The 20,096-nt window shown below is 35.6% G+C and overlaps 1 protein-coding gene across 2 annotated transcripts in view; it reads left to right on the forward strand.

Annotated features, from left to right (window-relative positions):
- The window catches only part of LOC131063373 (probable serine/threonine-protein kinase At1g54610), a 102,064-nt gene extending 86,700 nt beyond the window's left edge, over positions 1–15,364 (forward strand). For both annotated transcript variants that reach the window (XM_057997171.2, XM_057997170.2), the window contains 3 exons: positions 12,249–12,363; positions 13,665–14,282; positions 14,393–15,364. In XM_057997171.2, coding sequence (XP_057853154.1) covers positions 12,249–12,363; positions 13,665–14,282; positions 14,393–14,578 — 919 coding nt within the window. In that variant the 3' untranslated portion in view covers positions 14,579–15,364. The remainder of the gene's footprint in view (positions 1–12,248; positions 12,364–13,664; positions 14,283–14,392) is intronic.
- Positions 15,365–20,096: the final 4,732 nt, after the last annotated feature.

A 20,096-nucleotide genomic window follows, 5' to 3' on the forward strand; every position in this document is an offset into this window, starting at 1 on the left:
AATGTGAGTTCAGGTGTACATTTGTTGTGTAGCATGCAATAGGAATGTGTTAGGGCAATGTGTGACGAGCCACATGACCTCGTTTCGACCTGCAGGTTGCGTTGTCGTAGATTGGCCATCACTTCCAGCAACTAGCGAGTATGCAGCCACAACTTGTTTCTGGGCTTTTTTTTTTTTTGAGTTTTGTTTTAAGTTTTTTCTATGTTTAATAAAATTGTAAACATGCATTCTTTATGTTTTTAGTAAAATTACATATTTAGTACTTTTTAATTTGTTTTTTAAAGTTATAGTTAAAAAAATAATAATATGTTTTATTTTGTGTTTTAACTTTTTTAAAAATAAAATTTATCACATTATGTTTTTTAAGATAGAATTTAGAAAAATAAAAAAAATCATATATTTTGTTTTAATGTTCTTTAAAATAAAATTCAGTGAATGTTTTAAATTTAAATATTAAATGTTAATTTTCTTTTAATAATTTTCTAGATATATTATTTATATTTAAAAAAATTAAATGTATATTAGGCAAATTTAATGTCGATTTTTTTTCAAATTTTTTCTTGTTGAACTTCATCCAAATTTTATTGTTGCCAAACATGAACTTGAATTTGAACAGTGTGACTTAGATGATACTCATAATTGCCAAAATAAAGTATTTAAATCAGAGTTTCGTGACTTCACGCGAGTCACGCGAGTCAGCGGGTCGGGTGACCCCTGCCGGGTCACGGTGACCTTGACTTGGGCTCGGACGGGTCAGGGGACGTGACTCGCCTAACTCGCCGAGTCCAAGGGTCGTGACCCGTGAGTAGATTAGTTGCCGACGTCACTTAAAAAAGTGCAGTCAAAAAAACAAAAAAACATAACATTTTTTAATGATGTTTTTTGCCATTTCCCTTTCTTATAACCCTAAAAGGGATTGGCCAGGCAGACAGAGAGGTTGAGGTTGTGGCTATGGCAGAGGAGGAGGATAGAGAACGATCAAGCACAACACCTATGGATACTCAGATTGGCACATCACAGGCAGAGACTATGGCTACTCAGTCATCCAGGACGTACCTTAGACACCTTTCTAGGAGGCAGATAGACGAGGCTGAACCAGAGCCTGAGCCATAGACTTGTTTTTGTTTACACTTTACAGTTACATATATGTTTGGGAACATTTGAAGTCATGGATTTTATATATATTGGACAACATTTATAACTCTATATATCTATGTTTTCTAATTCCTTCAGCTACAATTTACATTTCTACGCATGTGATGGATGTATGTTTATGTATGTGATCAAATTAGCTTCTATTTGATGATGTTATAGTGTCTTTAAGCTTAATTCAATAATGGGTGTATGAAACAAGTTTTAAATCGTTAAAAATCTCTAAATTTCAAGGGTTTTCTTATTTTGCCAAGTTGTTGCCGAGTCATTGCCGAGTCCGAGCCGAGTCAGCCTTGCCGAGTCAAAGCCGAGTCTGAGTCTGGGAACTTTGATTTAAATACTTCATAATTTGCAAAAATGAAAATACTCATAAATTCATAATTTAGTGATGTGTCAAATGCCAATACACAATAAAAATTACAATCAATATTTAATAATCTTCATATTGCTCTTCATCAAAAGCATTAAAGTCAACATTTAGTTCAATTTCACCTAAACCACAATGGGTTACAATGCCCCTTCCACTAGCCATGTTGCGTACAAGATGCCTCATCTAAAAATATTTTCTAGCAAGTTGTGGAACAATAAGATCCAAGTTAATTCACTCAAGAGTTAGATCCCATTTTCTTGTCATTCCCTCATTGTTATCAAGTTTCTTATGTGACAAGAGATCCTAATAACTATAAGGGGTTTGGGAGTGGAGACCCTAATTGGGTTGAGGGGCAGCACCCCACATGGAGTTTTGGGGGCAATGCCCCTAACAAGGTCGAGGGGAAGTGCCACCAAGCCTAAAGTATGGCCTTCAAAACCACACAAACCTTCATGACACACACCATTCTCACAATTTTATCTGAAGTCATGTACATAGGCACTTTTTTGTTTATTAAAATGTTTTTAATTTTCTTTTGCATAGCCCTTGGCCCCCCTCGAGTTTGGTTGGGTTAGGCCTAGATACACCCAAGATCCCTAGGAGGGACCCTAAGTGAAACTAGTGGGGAACTAGCTTGGGACCCGGACCAGAACCATACTCATATGAGTAGAGGGGGAGAGGGTTTAGAGGAACTTGGTAACATAGAATCAAGTATAGGCATAATTTCAGACATAGACCTAGCACAAACTCATTAGGCTGAATTTTAACTTAGAATCAGACTCAGCAAATTGAAAAAAACATTAAATACAGAGTTTTTTGTATGCACTCTTCACTAAATCAATCTTAAATACAATAAACTAATCAATTGGAGGATTTGATACCATGGCACCAAACCTTTGCCACCGTACATCTAAAATGAGAAAACAAAATGAATTATTTCATTTTTCAACATTAATGTAAGTAAACTTAAAGATACAACCTTAATCAACTTTTACCTGACTATAATATTGTTTGACTTGTCTTACATATGTCTTGTGCAAAGAAGTCTAGTTGCATAATTTTGAAGATCTCAATCTTCGGTACAATGCTCACTCTAAGCTAAGATTCAATTTCTATCCACTCTATGATAGTGTAGACTCCATTGAAAACCTCTTCATTGGCCTTGAAATCTAAATGAAATTGGAATGTTGGATGCAAGAAATAAGTAGTTGCATTTGAAGGCTTCTGAGGTTGATGGTGTCATCATTGATCAATGATTTTTCATTTCGGATGATATTTCCCTTAATCCCACCATAGATGGCTCTGGTGACTTTCTTGGCCCTATCCATGCCCTCATACAAAGCCCATTGTGGAATTCTCATCAATAACATGGAGGATAGTTAAAGGTTTAAGTAGTTTGATTGAAGAAGGGAACATATAGTCATATACAAAGCATAGAAAAATAAAGCAAAATATAATTTACATCTATGATCTCTTTTACCAAAAGCCAAAATTTTTTCTCATTGAAAATCCACTCAATTATGTCCACTTTTGCAATGGTCCTACCGTATAAAGTTTGAAACCATTCCTCGTTAGTAAACATGTGTTGTTGGACAACCTTTGACTAAAGCAAATATTGCAACATGATAAGGTTCGTTGCAAAGCAGGTTATAATAGGACGAGTCATCTATGTTTTTCATCCTTAATTCAACGACCCAAGCATGGTTATATTGCAAATATTTCTAACATGGGCCACAATTGCTTTGATCCATGGTCAAAGCAATGAGTAGAACAAGGTGTCCATAAAATAGATGATTTTTTCTCCACGAGAAGCATACCTACAGCAACATAATTTGCTGCATTTTCTACAGTGATTTACACAATGTTTGTTTAACCCACCTTGGCCACCACTTATAAAGTTTGACCAAAGAAATTTTCATATTTTTACCTTGAAATACCAAGATGTATTTTAGGATAACTATAACACTCAAGGAAGAAACAAAGAAATGCAACAATGGGTCATTTCTCCTATCTATTCAACCATTAGACATGATGGTGCAACCCTTCTGCCATATCTCCATATTTGATCTTTCTTATCAATTGTAGCTTTCACAACTACCACCTTTTCATTCAAAATTGAGCCTTTGATCTCATCATTAGAAGCTTTGAACCCCGCCCAACAACAACAATAGCATCTATTTGATTTTGCCAGTAAGGAGACCTAAAACAAAGAAAACAAAAATTTATCCTAAATTTTAAAATTCAAAAGACAAAAATAGATCAAAGAAGATATTTTGAAACAAAAATAAGATCCAGTTACTTGGCCATGTAAACGTGAATTAAACAATAGGACTCGTGCTCCATTCCAACTACACTCATTGTTGCTTGATGTGTGTTTCTATCCCAAATAGTGCTCCCAAGGGATAATTGGGAACTTGGAGTAGTTATACGAATCCAATTTAGATTGCAAATAGTAGGCCCAACTCTACCACCAGTCCTTGAAGTTGAAGGGATTGGAGAAATCACAAAAGTAGAATAGTCTTATTGACCTTGGCTTGTGGTTATCATCTCTTTCGTTGCCTCTTTTTTAGGTTTTCCTCCTATAATGAACACCCCTATTTTAAAAAAAAAATTCCAATTGAAATAAGATACAATGCAACATTCTTGTCACTTTTTGCTCATCTACTTCATGAGATGGGTAAGGTCAGAGCATATGGTGAATAGTACCACACAACTATCTAGAATGCAACAACTAAAAAAGAAAATGTACTTAGCGGCTATGCCAGCCAACTCACTTCTTCAGTGGAGTTTTATGCAATAACTGAAAGGAAAGAACACTTCAATGCTTATTTAGCAGAGTGTACAATACAATCATAAGAACTTCTCACTTATTCAGTGGAGTGCAATTACAGAACTTCCACTAATTTAGACGTAAGCAAATACGATTATTTCCACTTATTTAGGGGGTTGAGCAAATACAACACTTCCACTTATTCAATGGATGAGCAAGTACAATACTTCCATTTGTTCAGTGGGATGAATACATATATTAGAGAGCAAGCAAGAAACCACTGGTGGTACTACCATCTAGGGTATTACAAGATATAAGTAAATTGCATTACAAATTGATCCAAGATGATAATAAGTATATTAGAGAGCAAGAAAGAAACCACTGGCAGTACTACCATCTAGGGTATTACAAGATATAAGTAAATTGCATTACAAATTAGTCCAAGATGATAATACAATGTTACAACAACTGATATATTATACTGATCAGATTCAAACATTGCTGTAAGTACACGGATTAGTCCAAAATCACTATCAAGACATGGTTACTATGCTGCTTACCAACAGTAGATAGGAGATATGCATTGCAACATGCCAAAATACTCTATTATAGTAATTCTCATGCATTAGAACAACTCAACACTGAACTTACTGATCTCTGTGACTCTGTAAATCATTGGAAAGAACATCAGAACAGCAGGATAACAGCCAACACTCTACTCACACACCCTGCCCAACTAATACCCAACAAGCCTACATTGAACTACCACTTCAAAATCCACTATTATCGAACCAAACATCATGCTACAGCCATACTACCAAACTGATACGATTTTTCAGTCATAACCAGACCTGGAAATAACTACGGTACAGCAAGTACAAGCTTTATGGAGCCCCTAAATCACCATAAATTTGCAAAGTGCAAGTTCAAAATGAATGGAAAGCGGCTATACCTTCACGGCATCACCAACCAAGGAGAATAAAACTGGAAAAATAGGCAGTTCACCTTCTAAGCCCACACACCTGACTTCATAATTGGTTCGGACCCCAAATGGATGCTGCAGCCCAATGAAACCACTATTACTGCCTACAAACTTTTCTGGCCTGCATTGATATCATCAGTATCAAATTAAACAACATATATCATAAATCAAACCCAAGCAAGAAGCTCAAATGAAACAGTCAGTTTGAGGATGGTATGCCTTGAAGAGATAGTGCGGCCTGCAGATATGGTACAACCTAGCCTCAAACCCTCCAAACACTCTTAACAAACAACACCACACTATTAATCAATCTAAATACATCAAACTGATCCATATTCATCAATCAACTGGACACTTCACTTCGTAGCTAACTAGTAATTTCTGGATGAAATCACTGCTCTCATCTCCAAAACTAATATTTTCAAGAGGGTTTTTGTCCTCAAAAAAATGGGAGAACAACACAAGTTCTCTTTTCACCAAAGCAAATATTAATTCATGTCTAACCCTCCAAATGAGCTCTCAACTCCTTTTTATAACATTCTAGATGTATACAATAATAAGAAGAATATAACAATTCCCTTTTTTCTCCAAAAATTCTTGTTTGAAAATAATAATAATTCATCACGTGTAAAAAAGCTCCTTTGCCTAGGCGGCCCCCTTGAGGCACACTAAAAACAGATTTTAAATAAATAATTACATTAAGTTGAATTTTTAATATTTTCATCTTTAGAAAACCTAAGAATTATTTAATAACTCAATAAATTACTCAAATTGTAGAAAATGTAAGAATGACGAATATGAAGTTCTGACAATATCAGTGTGTCCTTGAAGTTAAGAGATGTTGAAATGAAGCTATTGGGTGACTTTCTAAAAATAGCATACTTCAAGAAGTTTGGAGAGCTCCCAAAAAGCTAGAAATCAATTCTGAAAGAATTAAGAGGTTCACTAAGACGAACTGAACTCATGGCCATAAACAACACCTCTCCTAGATTAATCTTGTGCTTTCTAAGAACTTTGGAGGTCCCCCTGGCACATGGAAAAACTCAGAAAATAGACTAATTATCCGCAAACTAATTTTGCTTAAAATGGGGACATTACAGTCCTCCCTCCCCATAATTGCACTGTTTATTCCTGAATATTCAATGTGGCTCTTGGATCTCAAATCAACCTGAGAGGTTTGTGAGTCCTTTTGTTTAATGTACTATGTTGCACCACATCTGCAGTTAAAACCTCCTTCACTCTTTTTGTTAAAAAGAACAACAATCTTTTGCAAGAATTCTATGAGCTCTCCGAAAATTTTACAAGGTTTCCACTCCACCATTCTGAAAAATTCTAGAAAGTTAATTCTAACCTTCTCAATTTTAACTTCTGGAGCTCCTACATAATAGTCACAATTGTGCGCTAGTCTGGTGTCCAAACTATAAATGCAAGCTGAAAATAAGACATGACAACTGTTTGGTGCTTGAATTTTCATCCAATATAGAACTTGGTTAGTTGAAATATTCATCATTTTCAACTGAGACCATAAACTAACCTTTTCCAATGATTGAGTGGTCTAAAAAGACACATTCTCGCAGCTGTTCAAGTCTGAGATCAACAATTTATGATCAGATTTTCTCAAAATCAACACCCTGAAAATGGAATAGCAGCTGCAAAACTGAAATTCTTTAGCAAGTACAAGAAATCTGAACATTCTATCAATTGAAAAGACCTTCCCAAGTGTCATCAATTGAGTAATGGTCCAATTCTTGAAAATAATGTCTCTCCAATCTACTTGTAAGAATGTTAATGAAATCATATGTTGGCTGATTGAAAAGAAAATTCCATTTTCCTCCTTGAGTCATTTCTTTCATCATCCATAAGCTTCAACAAACTTGTCGGTGACCTCTTGTATGAAAATCCATTAATGGACCAGCTTCACCATGCTTATGCTGTGTTACTCTAGTATTCATGTGTACTTCTTCTAAGGATCTCCTCATCGTGCTTAAGACATCTTCACTAGGTAGAATGCTTTTATGCCTTAAGCTATAATCATAAAGATAATTAAATTGATCACCATAAATTGTTGATCTCAAATCTTCGTCAAACTAAAATCAATCTCCACTATCTAAAATAACATCTATCTCATGCCTACAGGCTTCATCTGGATCTTTGTCACTTGCTATGTTACTAGAATAAAGAAGTGTCTCGATATTCATAATAAAGCGGATTATCGAAGGACAATTTTGCATCCATTCCAAAGAGGGGATTATCAAATGATTGCAAGTTATTTCCATCCTCTTATTTGAACCATTCTTCTTGTTCTCTTGACTTTGTTCTTGCAAGCTCAACAGACTGTTTTAAATCAACTCTTCTTGGGAAATGGTAGGCATGATGACACATTGGGCTGCCCACTCAATTTGCCCATGTTGGGACATTCTCTTCATCATCTTGCATGTGACAACATGAGGGCTTCCATTTGACACTCCTCTCATCATAACCTTCCTTTTATCAACTTGGAATTTTAACTCCATTGTTCGCAAATTCAAGGTGATCTCCCCTAAGAATGGACTCCATTGGATGCCAAGAATGGCATCAGTGTCTCCAATACTCATCACACAAAAATCATCTGACTTCATATTTGTCCAATTGTCGACTTAATCATTGGATTCTCCTTGAGCATGAAAGAGTGAACCCATCAACAACTATGATTTTAAAGCCTTCAATTTTTTTTGTCTTAAGGCCTCTTTGTGCTGCACCTCCATCAATGAAGTGTGTAGTACCTATATCAATGAGAGCAACAATTCACTGCCCACACTGAACTCCACAAACCCTGAAAGAATCATTCTTTCTGCCGAGCAAAGGTGCCTTTTCCCTTTCTTCTTTAGATTCTTCTGGTGCTTCATCTTCCTCATTTTCCTCTTGCTGTTCTGAATTTTCTGATTTAGATTCATCAGCTGAATACACCTTGAAATGACAAACTTGATTGTTGATTTTAGTGGTCAGAGTAGCAGTATAGGACATAAAACATAAATTGAATGCTTAACAAAATTATACTGACTTAGTTCAGTGGTCAGATTTGATATAATTGAACAAAATTAGCAGGCATAGTAGAAGGAAATTAAATGCACAAAATGAAGAAGCACACAACACTATTTACCCTGGGAAAACCTCCCTCTTGGAGGAAAAACCCAGCAACAAAGGAACTCAAGTTCTGATTATATTAGGGCAGTTTTACAGTTACAAAGTTAGCCAGCTGGGGCAGAAATCATCATAGTGAATGTCATACTTATCTCAGAACTTTGTGAGCAAGAGGACTTCAATGGATTCACAGTACAATCAATATGATTCACTGACCCAACAATGTATGTTCGCTGTCCACAACAGTGATTTCACACATCAATGAGAACTTGAACACTTTAGAATGAATTTGCACACCTTCCTTGCAATTCAACAATCAGAATTGCACTTTGCAGAGCAGAGGTATTCGCTGATTATCATTATTTGTCTTCGCTGATATGAAGGAGACCTTGCTGACCTTTGGAGGAAGAATTAACACTATAAGGAGCCGAGATATTTCGCACTTCTCAAATCAGACTAATTCGCATGATGTAATTGTGTGTTTAAGCCTTGCAAGTGGCTTGCATATATATGGGGTTCATCTTTTGGACTTATCTCTAAGTCGGCCCATTTAACCTTGGGCACCAAAACCATTTTGCACGCTACATATTGATTTTTTGCATATTACAATGTTGTGGATAGGTCCACACGTTTGGAGTGTACAATGCTGCCCACTTAGGGCTTAACTTCACACATTACAATATAGGGTCGGCTCTATAATGGAAGTATATGTTTCTTTTATGCTTGGCGTGCAAGGGGAGAGAAGGGCCCAGCCTTGTTATCGGATTTCTTGATCGCATCTTGAGGTGTTGGTGTGTCAAAAAACTTTACCTACCTTCTAAGTAAATTGAAGGACATGTTTGTGTAATGACCCCATTTTTACGCCATCCTGTTTTGCAAGCGTTGGCTAGTTTGTAGGGTTTCTCTAAGGTTTCCAATTTCACTAGGAGTGTTCCAATGTTTTTGGTGAGCTCAGTTCTCAATTTCAGTGGGTTTCAACAGCAGTTGCTATTTATAGTAAGTGCTTGCATGGCACTAATCTTTCTAGGTTTGTTCTCTTCTGTTCTCAGAGAACACTGCTATTTATAGCAAACACTTGCATGGCACTAATATTTCTAGGTTATTTTTGGAATTGTTCTCTTTCGTTATCAAAGAACATTATTATTTATAGTAAGTGCTTGCATGGCTCTATCTTTCTAGGTTTTTCTAGTTTTGTTCTCTTTTGTTCCTGTAGAACATTGCTATTTATAGTTAGTGCTTGTATGACACTAATATTTATGGGTTTTTTTAAGTTTGTTCCCTTTGGTCCCTAGAGAACATTGCTATATATAGTAAGTTCTTGCATGGCACCAATTTTTTTGGGTTTTTGTAGGTTTGTTTTCTTTGGTCTTCAAAAGACATTGCTATTTATAGTATGAGCTCCTGTCGAAATCAGTTGTCACTTGATAGATTCAGTTGATTCTGGCAGTGTTACTATTTTGGGATAGTTGGTGATTGTATTAATGATCTTGGTGACTTATGGTGTTTAGAGATATTATTTTAAATAACTTTAAAATATTCAAGTTAAAATATGTATTTAACGTTTGTTTTTTGGGTAAAAGGCACAAGGAACTCAACGTTATTTAATTTAATAAAGTGACTTTATTTTGGCACCTAGGGAGTAATAAGGTTTTAATTTATCAAATAAAGTGTTCTCTTGAGGTGGGCACCAACATAGGGAGACATAAAGAGTAGACAAAGTTAAATTAAAAAGTGCAAAACCTTAACTAGGGCATTGGGCTTGGAGGAGTTTATAAAAAAGTACTTTGGAGCTCATTTGGAACATGTTGAGTTTATTATTTTTAATATTTGTCTCTAATGAGAAGAAAACCCTAAGTGTTTTTTGGAGTCGGACTTGGTTCAACTCAGCCTTCTTGAGGATGAAATCCCTCTTGGAGAAAACTAGCTCCGGTGTTGAAAGATCTACCCTGTCTGGTATATGTTGGAGATATCGATCAAGTATTTCACATGGCATTTCAGATTTGAGATCTATTTGTATGGTTTCTTTCAATGGTAGGATTGCAGGAGGGTTTGATGTAGAGTTCAAAGGATTTAGAGGCAACATTGTTACATCTTCTCTAGCGTGGGTTATTTCTTAATCCTTGGCGTGGTTATCATTTGGTGGAGAAGTCTTGTGAAGTTTTGCGTGGGATTCTTAGAAGAATTATCCTCTATCCTTGGTGTGAGATTTTTCTATCTTCACTCTTGGCCTGAGTTCCCTTACATTGGACATGGATTTTTGGTGCTTGGCATGAACTTGGTTAGACACTATCCTCTTTGGCGTGGAGGTTCTTTTGGCTTGGACATGAACTTTGGAAAAGATTGGGTGGACGTGGATTGTGTTTGGAGATTTGTAGGCTGCTATATTACTTCCATACCTCTGGTTTAGATCTGCTCTTTTCTTGAGGGGTTCTTTGCCTTTGGAGGCTGTTATACATTTAAGGACTGCTGCAAACTCAGTAGTCATGGCTGCCATTGTTTTATGAACTGGTATTTGTAAATCTTTTTAAACAATCAGTTTTGCAGCAGTAATAGAGATCATATCAGATTCTTTATCAGACCCGTGGAAGGTTATTTCCATCAAATAAAGGTCAGATTTGAATGTTTCAGTTCTGTCTTTCTTAAGTTTGGGAAATGCATTTAAAATAAATTTATATGTTGAAATCACAAAACCAAACCACAAAACAGTGAATGCAAACCACTAAACAGATCAGAATCTTCTTTAAAAATTTCAGTTTAGTACCTTTAAAGCGTTGTATGCTAACTGTTTGACAAAACTACTCTGATTTGGAAAAGAAAAAATATTAGTAGCAAAGACGGGTGTTTTAATACAGTTTGATAGGATGTTTTTTAGTCGCATTTCTTGGTAGCAACTATTAATAATTTATCAGGATTTTTTCTATAGTAGTTAACCTTGTGGGTTAAGTGGTCCCTTTCCACAGGATTGACCATTCAATAGTGAGAACCAATGTCCTGTTGAAGTCAGCCTCTATGTGAGGCTTCATTCTATGTTAATCATGACTCCTAATTTCTTTTTTGTTGAAATTCATGATCCATATCACTAGAGAATCAAAATCTCTTATGTACATTGTTTTTCAATTTGAATTTTATCTCTTATGTCTGATTAGAAACATATCGAAATGAAGTTAGGTCTCATAAATAAAATGTATTTTATAATCCTTGTGAGGAAATCAAATCCAAGGGGTGGTGCACCCCTGTGGCAGCTTGTGTTATGTTTGCATGTAATTGTGCACGAGCAAGAATTAGAAGCAACAGTAATGCATTTGTCCTGATTAGTTTTACTTTTCTGATCGTACTTATTTGTCTACCACTTTGTCTGAAAAGCAGTTGGCACCCATTCAATAAATGCTATTTACCATTTTATAAAATCATCAAAATAATCTAGGTGTGTTCAGTAGTACTAGGAAAGAACTATCACCATTGCAGGCATAACTTTGCAGTAGTTCAAAAGTCTCATCTGAGCACAAGATCTGTGACTGGATGAGGCCTCAAATCAACTAAGATGCCACACTATTATTTTGTTTATGTGGTTTTTTTCCCCTTTCTCTTGAAAATGTTGCCATACAGAACAGATTTTATATGTAGTATTATTTTTTTGTTGAAGCCTGCACTGCTGTCATTTAGCATCATCCATGTTTGTAGAAGATGCTTCAGCATAAACTCTTTACATTATTATCGTAAGTGTGAAATGCTGGAAAACCAAGTTTCATGATAAATCCTATCTCTTTCTTAATATGTTGGTAAATGTCTTCCTTCTATATGGTATTAGACTTAGTTATATATTTATGGATCTAATAGTTTCATTGTTCCTGCAGGAAAAGAGCTATAGGAGGAAAGGGACGTGCACATGAAGCAGCAAGAAGAATATCACGAGAATCTAGGGCAGTACCAGCACCAGATGGCAATGCTGAATTAGCTACATCCATCCAGGTAGCATGATTTCTAGTTTCTATTATCTTTGATGACCTACTTGGTAATTTTCCTAAGTACAATATGATGTTGAGGCCAACTTGCTTTGTTATAATGTTGCCAATTAGCGCACTTGATGCAGGGCGAAAACAAACTCCTGCCTTTTATAATTCAAACTCAAACAGAAACACCAACATGAGCCAAAACAGAGGCTCTCTGTTTAAAAAAACCCAGAAAGTAACACAACCAGAAACAAATTTATTCAGTCAAATTTCAAAACAAAAACAACAAGTACAAGCAGAGTCTCTCTGCAACAATAATATTGTATATCTAATTTGTAACAAAATAGTCACATTCATTGGCCTGTCAATGGCCTTTCCTCTCTCTGTTTAATTTCTCACCTCTCCACAAATTTCATTTGCTTACCACACATGTACTGCCCTTTCCATGTATCTTGTCCTCTGATTCTCCATTAGTCATTCTTTATTTTCATCACTCATTATATCTTCTTACCACCCAAGCTGTAAGTTTCAGCTCCTCCTTTGAGCGCTGGTTCCTCTCTTCATTACCCTCTTTGTTTAGGGCCACCAAAATTACAGCTATCGCTATCTCTAACTAACTCCTAACACACCCATCCCCCTTCTATTTTCACGCAGCTCCCTTTTAAATGTCCCCTTCTCCCTCTTAACCACCACTCCTTAACTCCTCCTTACCCACTATGCAGCTTCCTCATTTCTAATGCATATCCCAATTTTATTCTACATTTGGCCATTCCACAAATAGTTGATACCCTGCCAACATTTATTGTCTCTTAAACTTTTATTGACTGTTATTCTTCTTATTCTCCAATAGCTGTTTCTAACTTGACTTGCTCTCCCTTCGCTTAATACTTGGCATTTGGGATTTGAAATGCTATGCTCCAAAAGTATTGGTGCTGTTGATGCTGCTTGTAACGCTTGATAGCTGCACTTGTTTGAAAGTTTCTACAACCGTTTCAACAAATAATTTCTTGAGGCATTCTGTCAATAGTTACGTGCCAGGTCTATGCTTCCATATTTGGATATATACCGACATAGTATTTTAAATATTATACCTGACAAAATTTTCCACTCCGTCATACATTGATGGATGTCCAGACACTATTTCAAAGCTCCCATTTGGCACAAACTGGCAGGATGCTCCTGCATCAAAGTTTTTAGGCAATCTGCATGTTTGCGAGTTCCAAATGATTTTGCATGTTGGCAGCTCCTCATGATTATTCTGTTCTTCTCATATGCTAGTGTTCAAGAACACTTCACATTAGCCTTTATGTTCCTTTGCAGAAGCGGCGTATGGTTTCTCAAGCAGCCTCCAAGAGCAACAGTGAAAAGTTCAATTCGCAGCAGGAGGATAGTGCTGTGGGATTTCCTATTGAGCCTCCGAGGGCAATGAATTTTTCAGCTAAAGCTTGTGGTAATGCTCAAACCCAAATCCTGCAAAATGGAGGACGCTCTTCTGACCCAATGTCAAATCCAAGAGAAAATGGTTTGCTACAGACAAAGAATCAAAATGAGGATGATGCTGTGATGGATTCTATGTGGGCGCCAAGTAGGACTTCAAAGTCATTAACCAAACACGAGCCAAAATTGCAGAGTGCATATGGATCACTGGCAAGAGAAAATTTATCAAATATTTCAATTTCAGTAGCAGCCACAAATGCCACAGATGCATTTATTCACAAAGATGGGAGAAGTTTGCAGCAATGTGATGATGGTGATAAAATTGGGAAGGTAGGAAAAGAAAAGCATCAACTATCGCAACTTCCTGAGCATTCAATGATAAAGGAATTAGTTCCTTTCCAGCCACCAGAGTCGGATTATTTAAATAAATTTCTCTTGCAAGATGTCTCTACAAGTAATTGCAAAAGGGATGAAAGGCAAGTCAATAGGGAACCCTTCATGGTAAGTATGGTTCTCTTGATGAACATGTTTTTAATGTTTGTTCAATGCTTGTACATATGCTATATCAAATTTAAATTCTTTATTTATTTGATTGGTATCTGAACTAGCAGGGTTATAGCAATCCTGAAGAAAGAGTTGAATATTCTGGACCGTTGGTGCCACAATCAACAAATATTGATGAAATATTAGAAAAGCATGAACGCCAGATTCAACAGGCTGTGCGCAGGGCACAGCAGCAGAAGGGTAAGATACAAAAGAAGCTGGATTGCTTTTTTCCCATAACAGGGAGAATATAGCCATATAGAAAAGCTGAGTTTTTAGTAATATTGAACATGGGATCTGAGGAACCACTGATGATAAATAAAATGGAGCACATAGGTAATCAGAGAGAGATGACATCAAGCCAGAGAGGGCTATAAAAGAAGTGAGAAATTTGATGTCTTCTCATAAGATTGGCTCTGTTGCATGGCTAGAGATGATCTTTTTCTAAGCTGGTTATTACATTCCTGAAATGTTTAGTGGCCACTTTTTTAGCATGAAAGTTAGGCTATTATTGAGTAAATATAATGGAAATTATTATGAAGGGTTTTTTTGGATTTCTGTTAAGAACTAATATTTTCCATAGCAGGGGGTTAGTCCTTGCCACCTGAAATTCTGGAAGTCATCATCTATATTTTTTAAGATGCCAGATGCCAGATGCCTGCAAATCAATTAGAATAGCACGGCAATCTGCGTAACTATTTATCAACTGATTTCAAGGAAATAGTCTTGTAGTGCCTATTTCTGATGAGTTGGAGGTTGATCACAAAGAGCTGCTGTTATAAATCCTACGAAGCTTGTAGAACTTGAGCTAGAGTGCTTAGTTAAGTTTATCCATAAGACTGTCCAACATGTAAAAGAAAAACAAATTGTCTTTCTGTTATTTGGGATTCTTGAAGTAAGAATAAAAAAAGCATGTCATTCTAAACTTTGAAGCGCGCTTCCAAAGTCTTGGGTTTAATGGGAATGGCATTTTTACAAAATGTACAGATATTCTAAAAGTTATAGAAATGCTAGTGGCAAGCACAGAATATTTCCCACGATATGAAGATGATGCTTGAATCGTTTCATTTGAAATGGGGGCAGCAAATTTGTTTGATTACGTGCAGGTGAACTATAATTTCTAATTCATGCAGGTGCGCAGTGAAGTCTGGATTACTCGGATGACAGCGGTTGGCAATAGGCAAAGTTTGCAGTGGTTGTTTTTAAACACTCTAAATGGTGGCTGTAAATATTAGAGATGGCTACTAGATAGATTTTGTAGTCTCCCCTGTACTGTGCACTAGTTTATGCTGTATGAACTTTTTGAATAATATTAAAACTACATAATTTCGTAAGAAAATATCAAAGCTGTGGTATTTGCGGCGAGTCCTCCATTATTGGTTATTCTATGAATAAGAACAATTTACCCAAAATATAATAAGTTTTGTCTTTCTAAAATAAAAAATCTATAGTAATTAGAATCATCTTTTAAAGTGTATAAGAAACATGCTTTCTCATGAAAATCAATATTTAATGCAGGATATCCTTTTAGAGAAGAAAACGCCACAGAAAAATGTGGAAACCTTGCTGGCAGACTTTTCACTTCGGAACTTAATAATGGGTTTTGCAGTTATAGAAAATGATTTCGTATTATCATATGTTTCTCAACTAATCCTCCCACAAATAAACGGCAGGGGTGGTAGACCCAACTGATCTCCTATTTACAGCCCAAGGGTCCTTTTCGTAGTAGTTTTTCTTTAGTTTGAACATGAATGGAAGATGACCATTTTGTTGGTTGCAAAATGCGTTCCCTTGCATTCTGTTGGTCGTGTCCTATTCAAAAGGGGACATGGTGTTAATCCGAGATATCCAGTTGAAGCTTCGCATAGGTGGCGAACAGAAACCAGAAAACAGCCTGAAATAAAAATACACATTAATCAATTGTAGATAAACACTAATGTTGGATAGAAACCGATGATAGATATAATCCCAAATGGCAACTTGGAACCAAACTATGTCGACAACATGAATTAGTAGAATGTGAAACACTATATTATGTGTCATATCTACCTACATACACAATATAACTTTAAAAGTTTTTGCTCTGACAGTCGGATGCAAAATTTCAATGGGTATTTGACGCCGCATTGTCACAAGCGAATCTCCTTAATAAACGAAGATGAGAAAGCATATATATCTTTTTGGCGTGGACAATCAAATATGATCAATTAGATGTACTGAGATTGGCATTCGTACCTTTCTTTTCCCATCAATTCTAGTAAGACCATTAAACTTATGCACACGACTCTTAAAAGCAGATCCATATTCATCTATTGGAAGGAATGTTATTTACTTTCATCTTTGTAAGGAGGATCTTGTGTTGCTCCAAATCTTCTCACCATGACTATACATGAGTTGGATTTGGGACAACACATGCATTGCACTCATGCAGCTTGTGTGAGAGGTTAGATCACTCATATTCTCGTGGTAAAATCCAATGGAGGGGAAGTGTTCGAAGGACTAGCCTCGTTACGAAGAGTCATGTGAGTGTAATATTTGTGCACGGGATGGGTGTTATGCCTGCTTGGTAAAATCCAATGGAGGGGAAGTGTTCGAAGGACTAGCCTCGTTACGAAGAGTCATGTGAGTGTCTAATATTTGTGCACGGGATGGGTGTTATGCCTGCTTGATCACTCACGTCATGAGGAAGGAGTATTTGATGGTGGATGGCAATGTTGAATCATGGAGTTGTGGTTGGAATGTGTGGGTGTTGCTTGGAAACCCTGTGGTTATGACAATTCTTCTATGGCTACGTTCATTGTTGGCATCGACTCACATGTAGAGAGAACAATTTTCTTTCTTGATGAATTCTCTAAGGGGGGCTAGTTCTCTTGTCTGTCTCGTGTTTTCTTGTTAGATCTATTGCAAGATAATAGCGTGCTCTTGATCTTGTTCTAGGTTAAGGGCTTATTGTAGTTTCAAGTTTGTTAAAAGTGGACCTTAATTCTCTTTAACCTCACGATAATGGGAGAGAGAAATGATATGTATGTTTTACTTTAAACTCTTGTATGTTGTGATTTTGTTAGACTTGCTTGGAAGTTGCCATTAGGGTCATCTTGAATCTTCCTTCACTTTTTCATGGCTTTCGTTTTTCATGAGCTTTTTTCTCTTTTCATTTTTTCCTTATTATGAGAGTTTTTTTTCATTTGGACATAACTACCTCACCAAGCGTAGTTATCGGGACCAATTTTGGTATTTTATGCATTCATCATTAGAGTTTTAGCTTTTCCTTAAGTTGCTCTTATGTCAAGGTGTTAAGAGTAAAAAGATGTTTTCCTTATTAATTAATTAGGTCCCTTTTTTACACTAACATACTTAAGCTTGCTTATGTTGCGTTTTTTTGTTTCAAGTCACAAGGTGAGAGCACATGTCTTGATTTAATTTAATCTTCACTTAGGGTTTTGTTGAAGGTTTTTTTATCATTTATCAAGGGCAATTTATCATTATTGTATCATTCATTCAATTTATTATTTATGCTGTTTTTTCATGAAAGGAAAGCTTTAGCTATTATAGCAATTCTATTGCTTTTTTCTTTCTTTGATGGCAAGGTTGATCATAGATGATCTTTGGGAGCTGCGGGGTTGAGGAATCAACTCCAACACACATCAAATATTTTTGAAAGTAAAGTCTTCGAGAAAACATAAAAAATTCATGTCGAATTAAACATACAATTGAGTACTTATAAATGGTTCAACATAATGAAATCCTCAAAATATTTTAAAAATGTAAACATTTAAGTCCTACTAAAACTTAACAAACATGAGGACACGGTGTTTCAAGAAAGATGTCTAAGTTTGGAGTAAAAAGAAAAGTAAAAAAATCCTACAATTTAAAGAAATGCATTGTTAATATGTCACCCTTGGTTGAACTAGCTTCTTGCCTTCAATGGATGATACACAACACTCTCATATGGTTGTAGTTAAACTTGGTAACAATATGAGCATTTCACAATACCTTCTTAACTCATTCAAGTTTGTCAATGTCTTGTAGGGTTAATTCGAAGCACTATGTCGTGTATGAGTTAAAAAATTTAGGGATACCTATCCATCAAGGGTATCCAACAACAACACATGTAATTTCATTGTTTGTAATAAATTGAATCACATTTGAAGGACTTACACCCATGATCTTCATGTCAAGTAACTCAAATAGTGTAACCACAAATTTGAGCCTATTAGATGCATTCATCGATTTAAAAAATAACATGTCAATATCACAAGAGACAAGAAAGCTGATAAGAATTTGGTTACATCAAACCACTCATATGATATTATGGTGCATCTAGCTTTTTTTTTTATATATAATTGATGTTCATTAACAATATATACTACATTGCATCGTTGAGCATAGTCTCCTACAATGAGGTTTTGAATCTAGGATCTACAACTGTAATAACATCCACCATATCTTACCAATATAGAGACCTAACAACATGGAAAAAGCTAATGCAATTACTTTCTTCATTTATTCATGGATATTCTTCTTCCATCTTAGACTCTCCAAAGTGTTTTGTGATCCTAATGTAATATGAGGTGCAAGGAAAGAATTAATGTTTACTTCATTTATTTTTGGGGTGCATCTTATAAAATTAAAGTATTGTCTATGACTTCAATTGTTACATCCCCAAATTTTGTAAAGCATTTCATTCCAATTATGGAAACTTTACTTTTAACTATCATGGTAAATGGTTAGTAATTGCTATGAGTATGAACATATGTTTGTTAACAACAAGATGAGATGCCAATTTAATTTTATTATGTTCTTGAAGTTGCAATGACATAGTTTCGAAATGCTTATTTGAATGTATATTTGATTATGCATGATGAATTTTACTTATCTAACCCTAAAAATGAATATGGTCTAATCACGTGTTTGAATTGATCAAGTGCTATCCATGAGAAGAGGTCGTTAAGACAACATCACCAAAAGAACAGAGACAATATCACCTGGGAGAGGAATATAGACGAGTGGGAATTGTGTTGATGCCATCTCGAGTCCTTTGTGTATTAAATTGCTAGTGAGTTCGAGTAAGTACTTTAGTCTTTAGTCTTAGGTCTTTATCCTTCTTTTGGTTAAAGTCGTCATAAACCCTAACATCGACCTTAAGTCAAGTCAGAGTGCGTAGGACATGAGATTGTCATTGTAAGTTTGATTATTTTGTCGATTGGACGTTTCTATAATAATAGCGATACCTATATGTTCATGTGTAAAATAAATAAAACTATAGTTATATGTATATGTATGTATGAATGTGTCATTTCATTGCGAACAAATATATATAGACATGATACATACATACATACGTAAATGTATGCATGTATGTTTATATATATTTTATGTAACTAAGAGTAAGTGTTTAATAATATAATTTTTGACAACCCTTGGTATAAGGGAGTAAATAAGTGAGAAGTGTGTCATATGTGGGTAGTGTGAGGGGGGCGACCACCATGGGTGACACACCCTACTCACAAGGTAATACATTTTTATTATGTGTGCCAACTCACAACAGAGTGGGGACTTTATGAAGCACACTTTACTCCCATGGGATGAGAATTAACGAACTTATAAACTGCCCTTTCTTTTTTAGAAGCATTTACAATTACATTGTTTCAATATCCTAATTTTTAATGCCAATTATTTTGGCAAGATAATTAGGAGGGAAAATATATTAATTTAATTTCTGACAACTTTGAATTTATTGTATGGAATATATTTTAATATTTTTGGTTATGT

Source organism: Cryptomeria japonica, chromosome 10 (assembly GCF_030272615.1).
Source record: "Cryptomeria japonica chromosome 10, Sugi_1.0, whole genome shotgun sequence".
In the NCBI taxonomy this organism is placed as follows: Eukaryota; Viridiplantae; Streptophyta; class Pinopsida; order Cupressales; family Cupressaceae; genus Cryptomeria; species Cryptomeria japonica.